The sequence below is a fragment of the Psittacula echo genome (assembly GCF_963264785.1).
Source record: "Psittacula echo genome assembly, chromosome: 16".
NCBI lineage: Eukaryota > Metazoa > Chordata > Aves > Psittaciformes > Psittacidae > Psittacula > Psittacula echo.
The window spans coordinates 998,519-1,021,794 of NC_137752.1; the positions used below are offsets into that span (position 1 = coordinate 998,519).

Sequence of the window (23,276 nt, forward strand, 5' to 3'; positions counted from 1 at the left end):
GCAAACATGAAGTCATCTTCTGCACCAGCTCTGCTCACAAAAGGGGGGGTGAGAAGAGAGAGTGGAATTAGTTTCCTTTGTACTCTCATTTAAATACAAATGACTTCTAACAGACATGTTTGATAGGAGCCCAGAAAGTGTAAATCACTTTGCACTGCATTAATAACATGCCACTGAAATTTGGTTTATATCCACCCCCCCTTTTTCTTCCCCCCTGAGTAATTTCATTTCATTCTGAACTAAAATGCAGCATCCCCATCCCTCCCTCAGCTCTGGCTGGGGGGAGGGAGCTGTGAATAAAGCAGCTGCCACAACAGCCTTGAATTCACTGTAGCTCTGTAATTACCACCGGCTTTATCAACTGTACAGCAATAAAATCCTTGGGCTGGATTTTCAGGTGGTGTAAAACGGCCTCAGCACCGCAGCGGGGTGGAGATGTGCTGTTCTGCAGCCCCGAGCAGCAGCATCCCTCTTGATGCAGCTGCTACTTTGATTCTGGTGGGATGCAGAGGCAAGTTACTGGGGTGGGAAACCTGTCAGGGAGCGGAGCAGGTACCAGACTGCTGGTGGGTTATGAGATTGGAGAAAACCCCAAGGGTTGGGCTGGTTGCATTTTGGCAGTGTTCAGCAGGATGAGGGACTGAGGGTGGAGCAGGAGTGTGCTGGGAAGGGGACCAGTGTCAGGACCAAGTGATGATAAGAAAAGACAAAACGTCAGCAGTTTGCTTACTCTTATTCTAAATGAGCTTTGTGCTCTTAGGAGGAGGCACTGAGGACACTTGGCTGCACACCTGCAGGCCTCACACTTCTTCAGTCTAGGAATTGGAAAGGTTTCTGTGTATTTCAAGGTCAGAAGCTCCTCTTGTCCCACCTCAGGAGCCGAGAGGTGCCTGGGGGACCCTGTCCCTAGCTGGGCTCCGGAGCACTGTGGGGCTGGCACCAAGCAGCCCCAAATCTCTGGTGGAAAGGAAGGAGATGGGAATATGGAGAGCAATGAGGGGGTTTGTGTGTGGGGAGCAGGGACAGGGACAGGCACCCCGGCCCCTAAGGGGGAGCACAATCTGGCACCACATGTTGGTTTGGTTTATGGTAATTTGAATTATTTTTTCTCTCCAGTGTGTAATTGGGCCATTTCTGCTGTTTCACACCTGATCCAGCAGCTTTTGCTTGGTTTAGCAGTGTATTTGTATGTGGAAGAGGGGAGAGAGAGAAGATTTTCACAGACAAATGTCTTGGTTAGGAAAGGGACAGCTTGAAGATCTTCTACAAATAGCAGAAATAGTGATGCTCAGGAACCGACTCGCTATCCTCCTTTTATTTTCCTTTCTCCTAAGTATCCAATATGAAAGAAGTGAAAAGCAATTATATACAGAACAATAGACTGAGCTGGGGTCCCACAGCGCCAGACCAAATGGAGACCATCAACTTAATTCAAGCCTCATTGATTTAGGCTTGATAAAGCAAAGAATGGTCTCTGCCTCGCAGAAATCTCCCTCTGTTTCTCCTGAGCCCACTAAACATTTGCTGATGGTTTTAAGCATGTCCACATGCAGTCAAGAAAGAGATTCTAAGATTTGCTTCTCCAGTGACTGTGGAGTAACTCAATTTGCAGCTGAAATAAGCAAACCCCATTTGTTCATCTTTTTACCAGTATTACTATTGTGCTATTCAACACAGTTATGCCCAAAATAATCTGAATCCCACGTTTCCCTTACAATCATCCTGTAGGAATGGAAATAAGCTTTCCAGCTCATTGTTTCAGCAACAAAAGCAGTCTTCCCAAGGCCTTAAGTAATAAAAAGAAAGATGAAAACCAAAGGTAGAAGAACCCAACCAGCAGATCCTGCCCACACGGAGCAGGCACCTGAATTCTGGTGCTGGCAGGACCCACAGCACTAAAGCTCCCTGGTCCTGAGACCTCAGCTTCCGGGCTATTCAGCTGCACAAAAGGGCTGGTGACGTTAAAAAGGAGGGGGGGAAAGCTGCTTGGTGGGTTAGAGAAGTGTGACCTGTTGGGTATGAGGAGCGTGGCTGCTCGGTGCCCGCAGCCAGGCTCGGGGGAGCTGCTCGGATGTTTGCAAACCCTGATCATAAAATCAATAGTTAGACGTGAATAAGTGGTCTTATTTTTAGAGCTAATAGGCCCCTGCCATTAGGATGAGGTAATAGATCTGCTGCTCGCCCCGTCTGACAGAGCCTGGGGGGTGTGGAGGGACCGAAATACAACCATTTATTTGGGTGCCTGGGAAATAATGTGAATTTAGATGCTTTCCCTCGGTATCCCGGCTTGAAAAATATAGGTCTGTGTACATTTACAGTGCTGTATAAATTCTTCAGAGCAGCACCCGGTGCTGTGTTCGTGATTAATGACAGCAATAAGCAGGGGAAGGTTTTGCTTAAAAATAGAATTGAGGAAGGAGGAGAGGAGGGTTTGTGGTACCTGCGGGGACGCGGCACACGCGCCTCTCCACCTGCTCTGAGCTTAGCCTCTGGAGCGAAAGGAAGTCCAACTGGAGGAGTTGAAACTGATTGCTGTAATTCATTAGAGAAGGGATGCCAGCAGGGTTTATCAAGTGGAGCCGCAGAGCAAGGAGGATTCAGCAGGACTAATTTTAGTAGCTTGAAGAAAGTTGATTGTAAAGTTTCCCAGCTCCCGTTTCATGTTCGCCTGGTTAATGAGCACAAATAGGAGCAGGTGAGATTACAAGATGATGGATTCAGGGCAGAAAGTGGTGAGTGGTATTTTAAGCAGCCTGTGTTCCTTGCACAGAAAGCAAGGTTTTACCTCCTTTAACAGGTGACAGCAGTCATGGACTGCAGGTCCAAAGGAAGGAAGTTAAACCTGTTGGGATTTTCTAGGTAACTTGACATGAGCCAAAATAGTGTTTTCAGGGAGCAGGCTCTAGGCCATTAATTTTCTTTCAGGCTCAGGGTAATGGAGCTTAACGTGCTGCCAGAGTGAGGACACAGCCATCTCTGTCTTTCTTCTCTCAGACTCAATCAGATTCCCCCATTACAGGACGCTGAGCGTGTCTGTCACGTCTCATGAGCCTGATGCTCTGTCGCTGCTGCAAAACAATGTCTTCAATTACTTGTTTAGCACAAAGTTCACAGAGATGAAGAAATGTCTGTAAATATGTGGGGCACCGTAATTGGCTGCTGTGGCATAAAATAACTGCTCAGAGCAGGAATCCTGCTCAGCTCCTGTCGTTCCTTAAACACTGAACAGCACAGATCTAGCAGCACGTGTGCACATCCGTGTGTGCATCCATGTGTGCATCCTGCCCTGCTTCCGGCCAGGGTGAGGACCAGCCCTTCCCCATGGCAGGAGCAGGGTGAGCAGAGCTCAGTGGGAAAAGGGATGATAGGTTTTGGGGTGGCAGAGCTGAAGAGCTTTTTTGCTGGCTTTTTAGAAGACTACATGGTCATCTTTGAACGTCTTTGGGGTGTTTTAAAGGACTCAGGATGCTTTTCCTGTGGGTTTATCTGCAGTGAGCTCAGCCTGCAATACTGGTTACTAACTCCAGTTCTTTTTCATTACAGGGGACACCTGGCAAACCAGGTCCAAGGGGGCAACGCGGTCCAACGGTAACAACCCATTTCTTCATTCCTGTGTGATTTGAAAGCTTGTTAAGGCCAGGGGAAAGGGGGATCTGATTTGTGTCCTTGCTGGGTAGGATCTGACCTACAGCAGTTAAAGCTAAGCACAGGGGGTGCAGAGATCTGGGGCTGGGTCTCACCAGTGAAAGTCTTCAGAAGACCTCCAGAGGCAGTGATGAAGGCTCCTTGCTGCTGGTGGGATGACTCACTGATGCTTGGGTGATCACGGTGTAGTGCTGTGAGTACCAAGGCTCAGATGTTGTCTTTTGTGTCTTTTCAAGGGTCCACGTGGGGAAAGAGGCCCTAGGGGAAGCACTGGGAAACCTGGCCCAAAGGTAAGGTTTTGGAGAAGCCTGCTGGAATTGTGTCTTAAAAAGTGTTGGTATAAGGGACTGTTGAGCTCATTGCTCTCTATTTCCCATCTCTCCTTTCTCCATTGTACTTTGAAAGCCAAGCCCTCCTGAGCTTCATCACCCAGCCAAATGGCTTGTAACCTAACCATAAAGCACATGCAGGTCCCAGAAACGCATTGGCCGCGTTTCAGCAAGACATCAAGCACATGCACCAGTGAAGGGCCATTGCAACCAGAAGGAAGGGAGAGAAGCCTCGTGCTATAGGGACCTGCCAGCCCTACAACCTGCTGACACTTCCCCTCAGCCCTGGTGTTGGTGTTTAAGTAGCGCTTGAACCACCACAGAGGCTTTAGGCTGTGCCATGGGCGAAGGGGCAGAACAGGTATTTTCCTGCCAGTCTGGAGGCGCGCTCAGCTGCAGACCCCGCTCCAGGCACCACTTACCTGACCATCAGTCACTGGGTGTATGGAAGCAGAGCTTTGTGTTGAGGATCTGTCACCACCACGCTGCTGGCTTTAGAAATAAACGCCTGGGCTTTGTGTCGGCATGAATTCTTGATAAATCCCTCGTCTTTGCAGCATTTACCTCTGGGAGGGGAGCCGGGAGGTGGTGGGAATGTCCTGAGCTCACTGATGTTGGAGCACCTCCCCTATGAAGATAGGCTGAGAAAGTTGGGGCTGTTCAGCCTGGAGAAGAGAAGCTGCGTGGAGACCTCATAGCAGCCTTCCAGTATCTGAAGGGGGCCTACAAGGATGCTGGGGAGGGACTCTTCATTAGAGACTGTAGTGACAGGACAAGGGGTAACGGGTTCAAACTGAAACAGGGGAAGTTTAGATTGGATATAAGGAAGAAATTCTTTACTGAGAGGGTGGTGAGGCACTGGAATGGGTTGCCCAGGGAGGTTGTGAATGCTCCATCCCCGGCAGTGTTCAAGGCCAGGTTGAACGAAGCCTTGGGTGCCATGGGTTAGTGTGAGGTGTCCCTGCCCATGGCAGGGGGGTTGGAACTGGATGATCTTAAGATCCTTTCCAACCCTAACTATTCTATGATTCTATGTTATCTTCCCTGTGTTCTGATTAAGCAACGTGGGGGGAATGAGCAGTGGGTCATTTGTCACTGGATGCTGCTCCTGAGACAGAATTATTGCTAGAGAGGGGCTGGGGTGGGTCGGTGGGGTGTCACCATGGGCTCAGTGCCATTGAAGTCTTTGTGCACAGCAGCTTAACGGGGAGCTATGTATTTTTAATGGTGTTGTTTTGTTTATTCACAAAAGGGCAACTCTGGTGGTGATGGCCCCCCTGGACCTCCTGGAGAAAGGGTAAGTCAAGCTGGTGGGGATAAAGCAGGACTTAGTGCTCAGGGGGGTTTGCCAGGAGCATCCTACCAAGTGCTCTGTTAAGCAAAGAGGAGTGGGCAGCTCTTTGGAGCTGCAAGGAAGGCTTGAGTAGGACCTTGGGTGTCCTGTGCAAGCATTGCTCCATTGGGAAAGGGAGAAGTCACCTGTGGGTTTTGTGCAGCCCTGGGCTGGAGGAGATGGTCCTTGGGAACCTCATGCTGCTTTCTCCACATTATAGTGCAGTAGGTGGAAAATAGTCCAGGTGCTCTCACTTGAGCTGGGGTGGGTGAAGACCTGTTTTCCATAGCACTGGGAGGGAAAGGCATGAGGTGGTTGAAAGCCCTTTTCAGGTTTGCAGTGCTTTTTGCAGCTGGACAGACCAGTCAGTCAAACATGCCTGGTGTTTCCCATCTCTCCATGCGTTCTTTACCAGGGATGGCCTCATGCGGCTGCATCTCACACTTTGGGGCATTTATTTGTGGCAGAAGTAGGTGATTTCCCATATCTATGAGCTCACATGCTGTTCACACAGAGCTAATATTTCATAGTAAAGCATTATAGGTTCCTTCACCTTGTTTTCTGGCTTGTTTTGCTTCCCAGGGACCACCAGGGCCTCAAGGACCGACTGGATTTCCTGGACCAAAAGGCCCCCCTGTAAGTACCTCTCTTTGTAGAGCATGCAAAGAAACACATCAAGTCTTTCCCATCCAGCTGTGATCGGCTGTGCCAGCTCAGCTTCATGCCATACCCAATAAGAGGCATTACTGAGACATCAGGATAATAACCCCACGCTTCAAGATTTTAAATAGCCGAGTAAATTGCAGCTGATTATAAATGTTCATTTCCTAATGACTCAATATCACTGGGATCCTTCATGGCTGCTCTGTTCTGTATTTTCCCTGTGTTCTGGGGGACAGCACAACAGAGTAACACTTCTGTCTCTGCAATATTACACACTGGGGAGGAAGTCAGAACCCTTTTCAGAGTGATTTCCTTCCCTGTGATGAGCATCTCGCTCCTGCTCTGGACCTCCAAGATAAAGCTTTGCTTTGGGAGATGTGTGGGAAAGGGATGTATCTTTTAGGGTTCTAGTACCTCCATTTCACTATAAAACAGATGGAAACTAATGCAAGGAGGTGAGCAGATTTGATTCAGTCCTTACACAGTTTGACTACTGAGCACTTAGTGACGTTCCTTCTCACCCTGGTTTTCTGCTGTAGGGTCCTCCTGGGAAGGATGGATTGCCTGGTCACCCCGGACAGAGAGGAGAAACCGTAAGTAGCCAAACCCCTTGGGCAGATCATTAGTCCTGAGCCTCGTCGTGCCGGTTGGTTTCTCTAAACCCTTCTGTGCAGCTGAGGAGATGTGGCCAACGTTTGGTTTCCCTGAAGGTCTGTGTCTCTCCAGCTGCACGGGATGGTCTATGGGAAGCAACCCTCTTCTGAGCAGGACGGGTCGGTCTAATGATGGTTTATCTGGAGGTTGTGCACCAACTCCTCCCTGGTCCCTTCAGTAAATCATAGAGGTCAACACATGCATAATGCATGGAGAAAACGTGAGCAGAGATGCAGCGATGCTGGTGACCGACATCAGCGGCAGTTGGGTTTCTGCCATGATAAGTGCAAGGGGCAGCTCCTCACAAGGTGGCAGATGTTGGCTGGGGTTGAGTCAGGGTCAGCACCAGCACAGGCCAGCACTTTATGGCTCTTGTTTTCCTGAGGAGGAGAAGCTGGGGGTGGTTGATCAGCCCCACGTCCAGGTTTGGTACCCCAAGGACTTGCCAAAGTGCTCGTCCCTTTGCTCTCCGAAGGGGGAGGCTGTGCCGATGCTCTTGGGAGCACTATGAGTGAAGTCTGTGCTTTATTTCCCACTCTGTCCTTGGGAGATGTGGCGGTTTTACATCTCTGTGCCAGAGACTTAACTCTAGGGCTGTGATAGCAGAGGCTTTTTAATGTGAGACAGGCTCCATCCTTCGCAAGCTTTCCAAACCCAGCTGTGTTAGGTCAGGGGCAGTTTTGTTTTCTCTGGAACATTCAATGAGGAGAAATAAACACTTTTCACTTTTTGATGCACCATGTGGCCAACACCAAGAACTGTTGCACCGCAGAGGAGTTACAGACCAGTTTTGGCCATGCTTGTGAGAGGAAGACAACTCCTGGCTGAGATGAGAGGTGCAAGGGTTTTGCTCTAGTTTTTCAGTCCACCCTGGTTCCTGCAGCCGCTGCCTCAGCACCTGAGTAAGAGCATCCCTGCTGACGCTGCCTTTTAGCCAAAGCCTCACTGAGGTTTGCTTAAGCCCCCCCAGCAATAACCCCTTGCTGTAGCCCTGGAGCAGCTCCTGGCTGCTCCTCGCGGTCGTACCCATCCTGCTTTGTCCATTTTAAAAGGTTTTGTTGCACAGATGTAATCATTGTTTCTCACCAAGGGAGAACGATGAGGCATGTGGAAGGTATGATGATACCCTGGCTGTTGTGCATCTGGTCTGTCTCCTGCATCTTTTTTGGCTTGAAGGATACCCTGAGCAAAAATGCCCCTTCTGCTCTGTCTCCTCTGCATGCAGTGATCAGCGTCTTTCTGTTTGGTATTTCTGGGGGTGTTTGCTTTTGTTCCCGGGCTGTTTACAGTCCAGCTCACTCCCTGTTTGGGGATGTCCCTCTCCCCAGCACTGCATGCTGCATGGTAGCACATAGACTCTTTGTTCTGTGTTAATTTTACAGGAGACCCTCCCCAGTTTCCTCTACTTAGCTTTGTCTTTTCCTCCACAGCCTTTCTGAGCAAATGAGCATCAAAAGGCTTTGCACATGATGCATTTTTTCCCCTCAGCTTATCACACAACAATTTAATTAACTCGCCTGGCATTTGCTAAGCAAGGCAATGCAAATCCTGCTCAGCGCATCACCCGAGATTTAGTTACACTCCATAAGACCGACTTTAAGGCAGAGGTTGTGGTATTTTTGAACACACAGCCCTCAGGTCAGGATTAACTTAAAAGTGAGTTTTCACCTGCCACAGCCTGACTGTGACATTTAGTCTTCCTTCCCTGAGTTATCCATGAGATCCAGGACACCTACATTCCAATTGGAAGAAGCAGTAAATCTTCCCTTACGTCTGCTATTATCAGCTTTGGGGAATAAAGTATCAGCCCCCAAGGCTGCATGAATATGGATGGAGAATGGAGAATTCAATTATCTGGGCTCTGAAAGTGCTCCCTAGTAGCTTCCTTCAGTTATTGCTTGTCCATCACAGGCAAACCCTTCCAGAAAACAAAACCTCTCTTCATCTGCCATGATGCACGGATCACTGTCCCTGCATCCTCCTGGGCGCACACGGATGTGCAGATCCAGGCAGCCAAGTCCCCTTTTTTGTCTCCCTTTTCTTTTACAGTGCATAAAACCAAATTAAATACCATTCCCACAGCAGTGGCCTTGTCAGGGCACTCTGCACCTTCATGCAGGGAAGCCTAGACCTGAAATCTGTGTGTCAGTTCCTTCCCTTTATATTACTTTTCAGTTAGTATCAAACAGGCACGCTGAAGGATGCTGAAATATTTGGCCATATTAGATTATAAAGATTGGCTCAACGAAAACCCCCATGACAGATTCTAAAGACCCTGTCCCAAGGCTCAATACAGGATAAAAGGAAACCCCTTTCTTCAGATTCCTAGAGGAAGTCCTGCACAGTATTTGTCCATGATAAGAGCCTAAATTGTACATTCATTTCACAAAGACATTTTGCCATTTCCCCATCAATGGCAGAATACTTTCTGTGATCTGCAGACAGCTAGAATAACACAGAGAAGATTTCTTAGCGTGATACATTACCGTTGGCTTGGGATTTATCTGATCCTCCTTTGTGGCGATGAGAAAATAGCCTGTGTGCCCTAAATGCCATTTCTCAAGCTTGTCAGCATGCTATAGTAGGAATGATAATTAATGTGCTTTTTAAAGAGTGGCTTAGGAGAGCTAAACAACTGCCATGGTGAGAGCTGGGTATTGTCACTCTTCAAAATGTCACTGCAAGTACTGGAGACTTTGCTACTCATCAGCCTTTGGAGAGAAACGCATTGGGAATTGCTTTCCAGAGGTGATGAAGGGAATGAAGCTTCACCCAGCCCCAGGCTGGTGGGTGGTGGGCTTCAGCAGGGCTGGAGGTTAGTGCCGGAAGGTGGTCACCCAGCCTCTGAGTTCCTGTGAGCTCAGCCTAAAGCAGAGCTGAGCCTAAGCCAGCACCAGAACAGGGAGCAGCAGAAGGGAAATGGCTTTTAAGACTTGCTCAGCACGAAGAAACTCACCCTGGCTTGTGAATAGCAATTTCCTGTGCAGGGCTTATGAACGTAGCATATATACATATGGCCAGTCCTCCAGCCAAACCACAGTAGCTCCATCAAAACAACAGAGCTGAGCTTTGAGAATCCCTTTTCCTTCCTCTATTTCCCCCCTGTATACATGTACAAAGACAATTTTCCACCTTCTGTTGGATTTCTCACTTCCTTTGTCTTTGGTGTCCATCCATTCCCCATCAGTGTCTCACCAGAGGAGCAGTCGGGTGGCAGCCTGGGACCTCGCTGGGGCACTCCTTGCCAGAGGTGTCATCTCTTTCTCTTTTACCTTTCTCTAACAGGGTTTCCAAGGCAAGACTGGCCCCCCAGGACCCCCTGGTGTCGTAGGCCCTCAGGTAAGAAACAAAGGCTCATGCTTGCTCCAGCTCATCTTCACTGGTTCGGCACAACAGGCTCTTGCAGCTCTGATGGTTCAGCTGCGGCTGCCAGAGCCTTGGGTTTTACAGCACAGAGACCCCTCTTCCAGGGAAGGCAAAGTCACACCAAAGCAGACTGGATGGCTTTGGAATTCCTGGCCAGGGTGTGAAATACCCCAGTGGGTCCCAGCCCACCTTGTTTTAAGGTGTTAGGATGGTATTTAGATAAACACCTGTAAATAAGGTGGCTCCTGTGAACTTAATGGAGCTTTCCTGGTGTAATGTTGGTGTAGGGTGAGAGAGAGACCAGCTACACACAACCGGCCTAAAAGACCTTAAGCAGCCAGAGAGGTAAATGAGATCTCCAAGGGCTGCACAGCTGCTGGGCAGTGCAAGCATGATGCAAGAGTGCTCTTACATGTCGCTATGAAGAAATGCATCTCTCTAATGTAAGGTGCTGCCACACTCTGTCAGAGTGGGGCTGGTGGAATCAGTAACTGCACAACCAGAATTTGTACCACTTAAGCACAGGCATGCAGGGCTCATGGACCAGTTCTGTAGGCAGTCCTAGGCTGAGAAGGACTGGCTTTGGGCTGAGTCTTCCCTGAGCTACTGGGGAAGTTGCTCTTTAATGAGAAAGTAATTAATTTGTCCTCTTTAATGACAGTGTAAAGTCCCTGATTTGTAAATTCCCTGATTAGGGGCAATTCCCTGCCGACTGTGTCTGTCTTCTCAAGTGCAAATTAGGTTCTATGGCAATTTTATTTGGCTCTGCTGCACGCAGTTAGCGTGATGTGTGGCTGCTGAGCGATTGCAATGTTATCACTCTGCTTACACTAAGTGGCACCCTGCAGCGTGACAGGAATTGCAACCCTTGTCCCAGAGGATATCAACATGCAGGGACGTTACAGAGTGGTGCATGTGGCTTTTGTCCTCCTCCACAACAGGTCACTTGGGGACCTCGGGCACTGGGCCTTATGTTACACTTGTCACCATTAGTGCCCGAGTGTAGCACAGAGGCAGTCAGTAATTGCTGTGTAGTACAAGCCTAATCCATTATTTATGCCCCATAGAAGGAGGAATCAGTACAATTGTGGAGAGCTTGCTAAGTTCTCATTTATAAATCCCCAAAACCTAGGCGTAACAGTTGTAGTAATAATCTCATTTATGTGAACACTTTCATTCCAGAGGTTCGCAGTGCTGCTAGTCTGCCTGGTGCAATGTTACTCATTCTAAAACAAGGTTCTTTTAGATGCCAAAGGAGGCATCTCTCCAGGGATTCCTGGTGGCATTGCAGAGGACAGCTAAGGGAAGGAGCGTCTTCCATCCCACTGCAGCCTAAAGGACTAAATTGATAGCCTACATCTCTTCCTTCATGGGTTGCTCTGCTGATACCAATCACCTTCTCCTCAATCTCTGTTTCTTCAGGGTCCAACTGGTGAGACTGGACCAATGGGTGAGCGGGGACACCCAGGTCCTCCAGGTCCCCCGGGTGAACAAGGTCTTCCTGGCCTCACTGGAAAAGAAGGAACCAAGGTAGGGACGAGCAGCCTATGGAATTCACCCTCCTTGCAAGCTGGATGCCTGCCTGGCTCCCAGAGATGGGGAGGGATGATTCAGATAAGAAATTACGATGATGCTTCACAGGGTCTCATCACAGCCTGAGCCCAGAGAGAGGAGCTGGGTCTCTCTGGAGCCTGCAGGTCCTCAGCTCTTTATCACTGTCATTGCAGGGGGACCCTGGTCCCGCCGGCCTCCCAGGGAAGGACGGTCCCCCCGGCTTGCGAGGCTTCCCTGGGGAGAGAGGTCTCCCTGGCCCCATTGTGAGTAGAGGATGCTCGGTCTCCATCACAAGGAAGGATGCCTGGGGCTGCAGCACCCACCACCCAGAGTGACTTTGTTTTCCTTCCTCCAGGGCGCTCCAGGGTTGAAGGGCAACGAAGGTCCCCCAGGCCCCCCCGGTCCAGCAGTGAGTATCCTTGCCCTTACAGGCACCACCTAACACATTTACAAGCTTGGCAAGTAGAAACGGAGGGTTAGTCACAGCTCGGAGCTTTAGCCGTTATTTCCCTTGCGCTAACCAACAACTTGCTGGATATTGCTTTATTTTACAAGACACGTATGTAATAGCTCAGTCATCCCGTGGCATCAGCTGTGAACATACGTGACAAGCTGAGGGAACAGCAGTGATTCAAGACGTGGAGAATTTTGCTTCTAAGTCACCTCTGAAAGTTGTCCCCACTTAAGACTCATGCTCAGTGCAGCCCTCCTACAAGAAAATATTCATCATTGAAGCCTCCCTGCTGCACTGGCCATGAAGTTGCTCATGCTCTTGTTCCAAGGTGATAATGAGCCCCGAGGAGCTGAGCTCCTGGCACCATCCAGGGGAGAACCCAGCCCTTCCAGAGATTTTAGTTAATAAAAGTTCTGCAAGATCCCTTAGGCTGATGGTTCCATGACACCACATGGCAGCCACCCCATCAAACGTGCTCACTTCCTGACAATGCATTTGCAGCATCCGACTGCTGGATTTCTTTCTGTCTGTGTATAGATGAAGCTCAATACTCCAGTTAATGCTTCCTTTCTTCCTTCTCTGAACAGGGCTCTCCTGGTGAGCGTGGTCCTGCAGGATCAGCTGGCCCGATTGGCTTACCAGGGCGACCTGGTCCCCAGGGACCTCCAGGACCCGCGGGTGAAAAGGGAGCTCCAGTAAGTACCAGTATAAAGATAAACAGCTGTGGGTCAAGCAGAAATGTGCACAGTAGGAAGCTGGGCATGGAGAGGCCTTGGGGTTGGTGTATAAAAAAAGGAAGTTCAATTAGAAGGGAATTTTCTCATCTTGGGTGCATCAAACCACCGGCTGTCAGCTGCTCAGCTGCCCTGTTTGTGGCACCTGTGCTATCAAAACTGGATCTGACCCCAGGGACCAGAATGTCTCCAGGCAATGAAAAGGGATGAGGACTGAGCAGGCGAAGTGACAGCTCTGTGACCTCCTAGTGACAAACAGCCCAAGGACCTGTCCCTGGGCAGAGCAGTGAGCCAGCCCCACCACTGCTTCCAAGGGTGTGATAGCAGTTCCCATTGAACTCAAAGCCATCCTGACCCTTGTTCTGCCTCGGTTGAGGGGCAGCACAGGAAAGTGCTGTGGAGGTTTCAGCTCCATTTCCTGGGATGCTGCGTTCTCATTCCCAGGCATCCTGTCTGTGGGAAGAGCCGCTCGTGCAGAGCGTGGCTGAGTCCTGCCATATGGTCCCTCTCCGGAGCGTTCACCATCAGCCCGCGCAAACTCACACGTCTTTCATTTCCAGGCACGCGCGTGAAATGCCACGTGTGGCAGGAGGGAGTGGGCTGGGATGAGCATTCTGTCCCTGGAGAGCACAGCACCGGCCCCAGGAGGGAGGCTGGGCCTCCAGCTCACACCCAAGGGGCTCTGCAGGGACTGCTGTGATGCCTCAAACATGAGCTCAGCTTTCAGACCCAGCAAAACAAGCAGACGCTGGCATCAGGTGTTCCAGACTACATGAGGACACTTACAGTGATTGTTGTCATCAAAATGTTTATCAGCCACTGTATCTTGTATCTGCTTATTCTAAACCCCAGCAGCTAGTCCAGAGGCAAGAATTTCCTGGTGAATCAGCTTTCTGAACATCTGTCCTGCCAAGCACCTATGTGATGTATCAGTGCGTAGATGAATGGGCAATTTATGTGGCATCTAATTATTCAGAGGAGAGCACCCAGGATTCAGATGCAATTAAATTATGTCTGAGGAAACCAAAAAATATTCGCTCTTTGGTTCCTTTAAAACAAACAAATGTGGTTGAAGGCTCAGGTCTGAGGAACACAAGTAATGTCCAAGCAGAAGCCCCTCTTAGCTGGGGTTCAGCCAAGGAGGGAGCAGGCAGGGAGTGCTGGGGCCAGAATCAGTAAAAACTGGCTTGTGGGACTATAAATTACTTGGGGTCTTGTTTGTCATCCAGAGAGAAATGGCAGAGGCTTGAGATTAAATCTGGGTATATTGCTCTGTAGCAGTGAAATTGCAGCTCTGATCTGGGTATTCACCATTTAGATACGTTTGTTCTGTCTTTATCTCTCAAGATGGACATTTTGTCTTGTTGCAGACAGCGAGCACAGAGTCTGATGAAGTATCGGTGAAAGCTGTGTATGTCCACGCAGTCAGGGGTCACTAGCAGCTGTATAAAACGTTAATGGGGTGGAATGGGTTGGCTGGAGGAGAGCTCTGTGTGACCTGCTGCTTGTTCTGCTTCCAGGGCGAGAAGGGTCCCCAAGGGCCGGCTGGCCGGGATGGCATCCAGGGCCCCGTGGGACTGCCGGGTCCTGCAGGTCCTGTTGGCCCCCCCGGCGAGGACGGAGACAAGGTGGGAGGAGCAGCTCCTGCTGCGAGGGTCGCTCTGGGAAGGACCTGGGCAATGTGCCCCATTGCCCCCATGCTGCCTCCATCAGTGGGTTGGATGTGCTGCTGGCCATCACCCAAAGGGTATTTCTTGATGATGGGCAGAAACCCATCTGAAACCCATCACCCCCCCAGAGTCTGCAGCAGGCGGCCTGCCCACGGGTGCCTGGCTTTTCCCAATTAATTACCTTCCCCCACTCACTTATTAAGCCCCTCTGGTCTGGAGGACTCGGTGATGAAGCACCCATCACTGCTGACAAGGGCTGCAACACGGTGGTTCTCGCATTGCGTGGCAGCTGCGGAACATTTTAGGGTACACCAGGAGTGTCCAAATCTCTGGGTTTTTTAGAACATTCTGGGGTATTTCCATGGGATCTCTGGGATGAGGAATGGAGACAAACAACTTGAATGTTGGGATATGGAAGTGGTCACCACGTGAGCTAACTGTGTCCCTGTGTACCTGGCAGGGCGAGATCGGGGAGCCCGGGCAGAAGGGCAGCAAGGGCGACAAGGGGGAGCAGGTGAGTGGAGTGGATGCTGCCAAAGCTGCTTCCCTGGAGGAGCGTGGCTCTGGTGTGTGACTTGCTGGAAACAGAAAATACCAATTTCATTGCTTTCTGTCATTGCTTCGCCTTCTCCTTTGCTTCATCAAGTACCCACACGATGGAAAAAAGAGGGAGGACCTGAGGTGTGAGCCTGCAGCTCCCAGGAACACACTGGGATGTTTCCATGTCCCCCTGTACTGTGTAAATACCACTAGCAGCTCCTGCCATTCAAGTCAGGTGTTGGGCTGTAGCCCCTTCTCTGGTTGTCTGCAGCACTCTCAGGCACCCTCTATCACTGCTCAGAGCCAGGGGAGGATAAATGACACTTAAGTATCTAGATAGAGCTGAGCGGTGTGATAGTGTTTTGTTGGAGAAAAAGTGCATTCAGATGTGTCTGCTGTGCCATTGGCACCAGGGCTGAGGAATGCTGGTGGATCCGGGGAGACCTGACTGTTCCCTCCCTCTGTTTTGGGAATTAATGCACATTAAGTGGAGGCTGTCTTGACGGGCATCGCCTTTCCCAGGTGAGGTCTTTTTACTCTGAGCTCCTAATGCTGATGTTGCTCTTCCGTTTCATGACAGGGTCCACCAGGGCCTACTGGCCCCCAGGGTCCGATCGGTCAGCCCGGCCCCGCTGTGAGTATTGTCCCCTGTTGGCAGAAATCCCCTTTCTTACTGTAAAGTCCCCTGGGGAGCACTGCAAGGATTGGCAGTTCCTGCCTGCCGCTGCTGATGCACAGGGCATTACCACTGGCAGCAGAAGGAGGTGGTGGGGATGGGGCTTTGCATCTGTCTCATGTCCTTGCTAAGCTGTGCTAGACCCTTTCCTCTTAGGGTGCTGATGGAGAGCCAGGTCCCAGAGGGCAGCAAGGCCTCTTTGGTCAGAAAGGTGATGAAGGACCCCGAGGTTTCCCTGGTCCCCCTGGCCCAGTGGGCTTGCAGGTAATTTGCAGCATCGAGGAAGGGCTCAGGGTGATGAGAGCTGGGGCTCCATCTGAGATGTTCACAGCTCAAACTCATCCCCTCCACAGGGCTTGCCTGGACCGCCTGGTGAGAAGGGAGAAACGGGTGATGTTGGGCAAATGGTGAGATGCTTTTGTACTTCTCTATTTGTTACTGGCACAGACGTTGCTCCAAGAAATGTGTCTTAAATCTGTCTTCCCTTTCTCTCCCAGGGCCCACCAGGCCCACCTGGACCCAGAGGTCCCTCGGGACCACCAGGAGCAGATGGTCCACAGGGTCCTCCTGGGGGAATAGGAAACCCTGGTGCAGTAGGAGAGAAGGTAAAAAAGCATCCGGGGAAACGTGGCTGAGGCTCTGCTGGGTCAGTAACCTCAGCACCCTGCAGAAGTACGGGCTTGCTCATCCTCTTTTCCCCTCTGCAGGGTGAGCCTGGTGAATCTGGTGAGCCTGGTCTTCCCGGCGAGGTTGGCCTCCCAGTAAGTACACTGCAGGGTGGCTCTTGCTCTGATGGAGAAGAGCTTTTCTTCACGGGTGGCCTTCTGAAGAGCTGGTTAAGGGGTGTAGGAGAGGCATGGATTCAGCTGCAGGGGCTGAACCAGTCATGTTCTTGGTCTGGGTATTGGGTGACACATCACCATGTTCCTGGGTATTTATAGTGTAACGTTTAGTCACCGAACATGGGCTACCCACGGCTGAACATCATGAACACCATTCAGCCTTCGTGGGAAGGGACTGCTAAATCATGTTCTCGTGCTCTGAGATACAAATAAAGCTTCTTTCTCAGAATTGATCCAAAGAGGAGTTAGAGATTGGCAAGTTGTTTTCCTGGAAAATAGAAGCACCCTTTTTCCTTTACAGGGTCCTAAAGGTGAAAGAGGTGAAAAAGGTGAAGCAGGTCCCTCTGGTGCTGCTGGTCCACCTGGCCCCAAAGGTCCACCAGGCGATGATGGTCCCAAAGGCAGCCCTGTAAGTACCCCTCCTGCCCAAGCAGTGCTCCTTTGTCTTGCCCCGCAGAGATTTCTGCATGAAAAGGTGTTTTCCAGAGATCTTTGTGGAAATCTGGAGCAGTTTACCAGCCACAGAATTGCTCCTCCAATGATAGATGATATTGATCCCCTTCTTTAGGGTGCTCATGAGGAAAAGACCCAGCTGTACCTCATCTTCCAGCAGTACTTGAATTACTGGTTCTTTTTGCAGGCTGTCAGAAAGCTCACCCCTATGGTGAGCCTGCAGTAGGTTCGCTTTGCACTTGAGCTTCTGTATTTCCAAGGTCCTCTGCACCAGAACGAAGCTTCTGAAACAGCATGGAGGAGATATATGTGAATTTGGGAGTCGTATGTGTAGGGTCAGATCCCTGTTGATGTTGACTGCTATAGCTCTAGTGAAGCCAGTAGAGCTATACTGATTTATACCAGATGACAATGGTACAGTATTTATCTTGCCAGCTTCTTTGATGCTTGCCTGCTGAAGAACTTTCTGCTGTGCTAAGCAGAGGAGGCAGGAAAGTCAATCATCACTCTCAACAGATGGGCTTTGGGGGTATCACATTACTGCTTGAAGCCTATTGTCTGAACACTGGTCTCGAAGTCGTTTGAAGTAAACAATAGACATTGTATGGAGAAGAATGGTGAAGTGTTTTAGTCATTAAATGCCTTGAGAGGCTCTTCCTGTGATCATGTAGTAAGCAAGCATCGTGTAGTAAGCAAAAGCAAAATGTTCCGACCTGCACATTCCCCAAAGCTGCGAGGATCTTGTTGTTTGTCCATGTATTTATGAAAAACCAAATGAAGCTCCCAGTGTTGCCTTTGCTTTGCCTGATGCAGAGCTCAGCTGGTGGCTGGGACAAGATGAAGTCACTGAAGATGCAAGGATGGGATGTGATCTGGGACTGTTTGAGGGTGGAGAACTGGGGCTTTGCTCCGTTTGTTGACTCCCTGTGTTGTGCTCCCCACAGTGCTCCAGATGCAATGTCTCTGACTTGGGGATATCCCTCTTCTCTCTCTGCAGGGTCCGGTTGGTTTCCCTGGTGACCCTGGTCCTCCTGGAGAACCTGGTCCAGCTGTAAGTGTCTGCCTCACAGAAGGGCAGTTAGGTTGAGGAACTTCAGCTCTTGGTTTAGTAAAATACAGCAGTTGCGGTTCATTCACCAGCAGCTCCTCTGGAATTTACTCTTCCTTTACGTGGGAAAGAGTAAGGAGTTGCACTGTAAGACTGTTTGACCATGCTACAACCTTTGGGATAGTAGCTGTATGAGTGCTGCTGCCCGCAATATTTGACATAGGACATTTGCTGTTACCAGTGTTCTCAACAAGAGATGGGAAGGGATGGTGCTGGTGGCATGAAGACCACTGAACACTTGTGCTGCTGCTGTGCTTTCCTCAGCTGTATTCATACCCTAAATTCATCTGCTTGTTTCTTTCTTCTTCCTTTTTAGGGTCAAGATGGTCCTCCTGGTGACAAAGGTGATGATGGAGAACCTGGACAGACCGTGAGTAACTGAATAGATGAGCTCTGTTCCCCGTCACTCCCCATGGTTCCTGTGCACAGGTCCAAGGGCATACAGCATCCAATTCCCACCAGCTTCTGCTGCCCTGGTCCCCTGGTGCCTGTCCCTCCCGCCTGTGTCAGCCTGGCTGCTGCACCCACCCAGGCTGCTTAGCAATACATCCCCAAAGCAAACATTAACTTACGGGAAAACAAAACTCTTTCATTTAAACTTTGCTGTGCCTTCTGGTATTTCCTGGTGGGAATGGATAAAACAAGAAACCACCTGCACCCCGAGGAGGTGTTGGGAGTTGTGCTGCCCACGCCGCGGCTCAGCACAAGCTCCAGAGCTCAACTCAAGCTTTACACATTTGCTCCTCCTTCCCATGTCTCGTGGTGCAGTTATGGCTTGTTCTCCTTCCTTCTCCATCTAGGGTTCCCCTGGTCCCACGGGAGAGCCGGGCCCCTCCGGACCCCCAGGAAAAAGGGTAAGCTGATGGTTTAGGGGTGTTCTTCCAAGTGTATTTGTATTGAATTTGTGAAACTAATGTTAGTAGTAGGTCTCCAGTAGATGCAAAGCAGTAGCATGTGAAATAAAAAATAATTAAAAGGAATATCATGATGCACCATCCCAGCCATTGGGATTTGCTGGGAAATTGTCAGCCACATCCCCTGGATTACTGAGACCTTAACAGCCAAAAGAAAACACAAGGATGAGGTGCTCCCGCTCTTCCTGCCTTGCTGCAGAGCCCAGGGATTCGTTTAGCAAGAAGCTAATTTAAAAAGCTTTTCTGAGATATTTGTCTCCATTTTGTCTTCTTCCCTGGGGCTGTAGCATCATTTTGCTAATTCCAGTAGACCATTTCAGATCTGTGGGATCTAACTGTGATTTGCATCTATGTTGTGCTTTCTCTAGGGCCCTCCTGGTCCAGCTGGTCCTGAAGGAAGACAAGGAGAGAAAGGAGCCAAGGTGAGAGCTGGATGGGGGTTCACTTCTGCTGCCCTTTGTATGTCAAAGGGTCAAAGGGACCTCCCTCTGACAGTGCTGGTGTTTGAAAGACAGTGATTTGATTTCTCTACGTGTTACAACAAATTAGCCTGAATTTGGGGCTGTTGGCCTTCAATCTAAGCTTATGTTTCATCTTTTCACAAACTCCATGGAGATAATTAGGGCTTGCTGAGGTCATGGGATCGTTGTACTTGTTTTGAAATTACAAAGTGCCATATTTGGCAATTCAATGTGTTGTAAATGAGAGACGTGCACAGCCCCATGTTGCTTCCCAGGGCAGAAACAGCGCTACTGGACCAGGATTGTTTTGGTAAGGGAGGTGAGAAGATGGAGAGTGGGATTGCAAATGATAGGCCCAGTTGTTGTGGCAGCTGTGGGAGCGCTGGTGGCAGAGGATGTCCTGTGCTAGATTATATCCCAGGACCAGACACAGGACAGCTCAGAGAGCTCGCAGTCTCCGAGGCTGTTCCTGCTGGAAATCAGCAGAAATGATGGGGAGCAGCAGGAAAATGAACGTATTGGAAGCTTTACGTGCTTTGCATGGACCAGTGTTTACTCTGTGACATCCTGGCAGCAGCCACGGTGTATTCAAGAAGATCGCTTGATGCCCCAGTGCCTATTAAACCATGCTGCCTCTTGCATCTAGGGTGAAGCTGGTTTGGAAGGACCTCCTGGCAAGACTGGCCCGATTGGTCCCCAGGGTGCTCCAGGGAAGCCCGGCCCTGATGGTCTTCGAGGGATTCCTGGTCCAGTTGTGAGTATTCCCAAACTGAGCAGAGTCTGGGAAAGCTGCTGGGCAAGGTTGTTCCTGGTGCTTACCATAACCTATGTGCTTGGAAGATTCCTTTCTCCCAGTGAGATGCTTAAATGCCTGACAGCAGATAAAACACATTTAGTGGAAATAATGCAACAGTGAATATCACCTCCCACCATATTTTATTTGAGACTTGAGTCTGCTCACCCCCTCTCCATGGGTGAGAGTTTCCATGACCTACAAGGTCCCTTTTCCAGTAGGGATTTGAGCATGAAAGGAACATAAATCATTTTGCCTTTACCACCTGTGAGAAGCCAGGGCAAATGTTCCCTGGCACAGGGGCCAGATGAGGAAAGGTGAATAATGGGAATAATCCCAGCTGGGAGCATTGAGTAATTGTTTTGAGGGAATTGCACTGTTTTACAGGGTGAACAAGGTCTCCCGGGATCCCCTGGCCCAGATGGTCCTCCAGGCCCAATGGTATGTCCAGACCATCAAATTCTATGTGTTTTTGACAGGGGTGAATGCATTTTACATGAATTCATTCTCTCTTTTGTTTTCCCCGGTCTCCCAAAGGGCCCACCAGGTTTGCCTGGTCTTAAAGGAGACTCTGGTCCTAAAGGAGAGAAGGTGAGAATAACACACATGATCTCACTGCATGACCTGGTGCTCATGTCTGCCGTTGTAGAGGCGTCCTGCAGGTGGCAAACTCCTATAACCTTGCTTAGATATTTGGGATGTATCTAGCAATGTCTTTGCTGGGTGGCTTTGGCATTTGGGTACCTCAACTACCCAAGACCTCAGAGCAGCCTTCCAGTATCTGAAGGGGGGCTATAGGGATGCTGGGGATGGACCCTTCATTAGGGACTGTAGTGAACAGGACAAGGGGTTATGGGTTAAAACTGAAACAGGGGAAGTTTAGATTGGATCTAAGGAAGAAATTCTTTACTGAGAGGGTGGTGAGGCACTGGAATGGGTTGCCCAGGGAGGTTGTGAATGCTCCATCCCCGGCAGTGTTCAAGGCCAGGCTGGACAAAGCCTTGGGTGCCATGGTTTAGTGTGAGGTGTCCCTGTGCATGACAGAGGGGTTGGAACTGGATGATCTTAAGGTCCTTTGCAACCCTAACTATTCTAAGATTCTGTGATTCTAAGTGGGAGACCATTATTAACTTTTGCTGCTTTCCCCTAGGGTCATCCAGGTTTAATTGGTCTTATTGGACCACCAGGAGAGCAGGGAGAAAAGGGTGACAGAGGTCTCCCAGGCCCCCAGGGCTCAGCAGGACCCAAAGGAGAGCAGGTAAATATTCCATAGGACCTTAATGGAACATGCTTTTGAGCTGTGGGATTTGCTGCTTTGAGCAGGTATGGCATAGCAGAGATGCTCAACCTTGAAGAATATTTTCTATATTGATGCGGTTTATTCTACATGTGAGATGGACGTGCTCCAAAATCACTCAATTTAGTGGGAAACAGGTTCTCAAGGGTCATCTGAAAAGGGTTGAATAGACTTGGAGGGATGGTACCATTAAATATGCATCCAGAGGACAGGTTTTTACAACTGTGTGCCAAATGAGGTAGGAGATTCCCTGGTTGTGCACATGCTTAAAAACCAGTTAAACCTCCAGATTTGAATAGAGTCCTTCATTCAGCTCATTCAGCTCCATTCAGTCCTCATCAGCTGTGAGCAGATGTCAGTTGTGTAGTTACATGCCAGCACTGGTGCATACACATCAATGCTTTTCTGCTTTTATTTTCCAGGGTATCACAGGTCCTTCTGGACCGATCGGACCTCCAGGGCCACCAGGATTACCGGTATGTGACAAACAATTGCCTTTGAATTCCCCAGGAGCTACACAGTCTTTGTGGAGTCACCTTTGTGCTCCCAGATACACCCAGCAGAGCCTTTCTGGCCTGACCTTGTGTGAGGAAGTTGATGGGGATGGGTTTGCCCAGCTGAGCCTATTACAACACTTACGGAAGTACTGGGGGTGATGGATAAGCCGAGAGATGAGCGCAGTGGGCATGGCAGGATGGAAGACAAATGTCCCTCTCCCTGGTTTTTGGGTTAGCTACAATCGCGTGGTGATTTCTTGCACTTTTTGCTCTTGGTACATTTTTCACTGGATGCCCAAAGGCTGCACCTTGGGTAAGCAGCATTTGCTGTGTGCCCTCAGCACAGAGCCAGGACCAGCCCTGGGCTGTAGTAATGACCCAGCAGCTTTTCCTGCCCCCATCCAGGCAGGAGTGTGGAGCAGTGACAGAGATGGATCTGACATAAATGCGTTTTGTATGTTGGCAAATAACACTGAACTCCAGTGGATGGGAAAAGTGGGAAAAGAAGTGAATTTATAAATCCACCTTGTTTAACCTTGTCTCTAAGGGGACTCTGCTGCTGCCTTCTCTGCTAGAACTGTACTGACTCTGCTCTGGTTTTTCTCCACACAGGGTCCGCCTGGTCCCAAAGGTGCTAAAGGATCATCAGTGAGTATAGACATTGTTAAATGAAGAAGCTGAGGAGCTTCTTAAGTGTATCACCCACTGCAGCTCCTCCCTGTCAGTGGCATTAAGGCAACTGGCCACAGATGGCCTTAGCAAGTGCAGCCTTTTCAGGCTGCCTGAGCCCAGGAATGGTAATTGGGGAGGGTTTCTGTTGCGCTCACTGTACTTGAGTGAACATCAGTGCAGCAGAGATCTCAAGGAGGATTCCAGTGCAGAGTCCTTGGGAGAAAACCTCCTGCTGTAAGGCGGCGGGTATTAAAAATAGACGGTGGAGCGGGAGGTGGCGAGCTGGGAAGTGCAGAACACAGTGAGAATGAGAATGTGACAGTGAAGCAAGATTCATGTTACAGATCTCCCATGCAGGCAGCTAAAAATTCCTCTTGGGCAGCTTCCTCATTCTCCTTCCCATGCAGAATTCAACGTTTAATTAATTTTTAGATTTTATTTGATTTATAAACCGTTGGGTTGGTTTGAAGAGTTCACGTTGCTGTGCACTGGAACAGCCTTCCTTTTCCATAGGAAGCCTCAGCAAAATCTGACTGTTTAACCCCAATCATTTCACTGATCTCTTTTCCTTAAGCATCTTTGGAGGGAGATGCAAGAAGACCCCTCTTATGTGCATGAAGG

General features: G+C 49.7%; 1 protein-coding gene across 2 annotated transcripts in view; it reads left to right on the top strand.

Moving 5' to 3' along the window:
* The window catches only part of COL5A1 (collagen type V alpha 1 chain), a gene marked incomplete at its 5' end in the record, with an annotated part of 131,377 nt that overhangs the window by 97,835 nt on the left and 10,266 nt on the right, over positions 1–23,276 (top strand). For both annotated transcript variants that reach the window (XM_080630674.1, XM_080630675.1), the window contains 28 exons: positions 3,544–3,588; positions 3,882–3,935; positions 5,227–5,271; positions 5,890–5,943; positions 6,510–6,563; positions 9,910–9,963; positions 11,413–11,520; positions 11,718–11,807; positions 11,900–11,953; positions 12,586–12,693; positions 14,253–14,360; positions 14,863–14,916; positions 15,523–15,576; positions 15,775–15,882; positions 15,972–16,025; positions 16,116–16,223; positions 16,326–16,379; positions 16,762–16,869; positions 17,911–17,964; positions 18,338–18,391; positions 18,822–18,875; positions 19,304–19,357; positions 20,043–20,150; positions 20,577–20,630; positions 20,727–20,780; positions 21,340–21,447; positions 21,909–21,962; positions 22,596–22,631. In XM_080630674.1, coding sequence (XP_080486800.1) covers positions 3,544–3,588; positions 3,882–3,935; positions 5,227–5,271; positions 5,890–5,943; positions 6,510–6,563; positions 9,910–9,963; positions 11,413–11,520; positions 11,718–11,807; positions 11,900–11,953; positions 12,586–12,693; positions 14,253–14,360; positions 14,863–14,916; positions 15,523–15,576; positions 15,775–15,882; positions 15,972–16,025; positions 16,116–16,223; positions 16,326–16,379; positions 16,762–16,869; positions 17,911–17,964; positions 18,338–18,391; positions 18,822–18,875; positions 19,304–19,357; positions 20,043–20,150; positions 20,577–20,630; positions 20,727–20,780; positions 21,340–21,447; positions 21,909–21,962; positions 22,596–22,631 — 1,944 coding nt within the window. The remainder of the gene's footprint in view (positions 1–3,543; positions 3,589–3,881; positions 3,936–5,226; positions 5,272–5,889; positions 5,944–6,509; positions 6,564–9,909; positions 9,964–11,412; positions 11,521–11,717; positions 11,808–11,899; positions 11,954–12,585; positions 12,694–14,252; positions 14,361–14,862; positions 14,917–15,522; positions 15,577–15,774; positions 15,883–15,971; positions 16,026–16,115; positions 16,224–16,325; positions 16,380–16,761; positions 16,870–17,910; positions 17,965–18,337; positions 18,392–18,821; positions 18,876–19,303; positions 19,358–20,042; positions 20,151–20,576; positions 20,631–20,726; positions 20,781–21,339; positions 21,448–21,908; positions 21,963–22,595; positions 22,632–23,276) is intronic.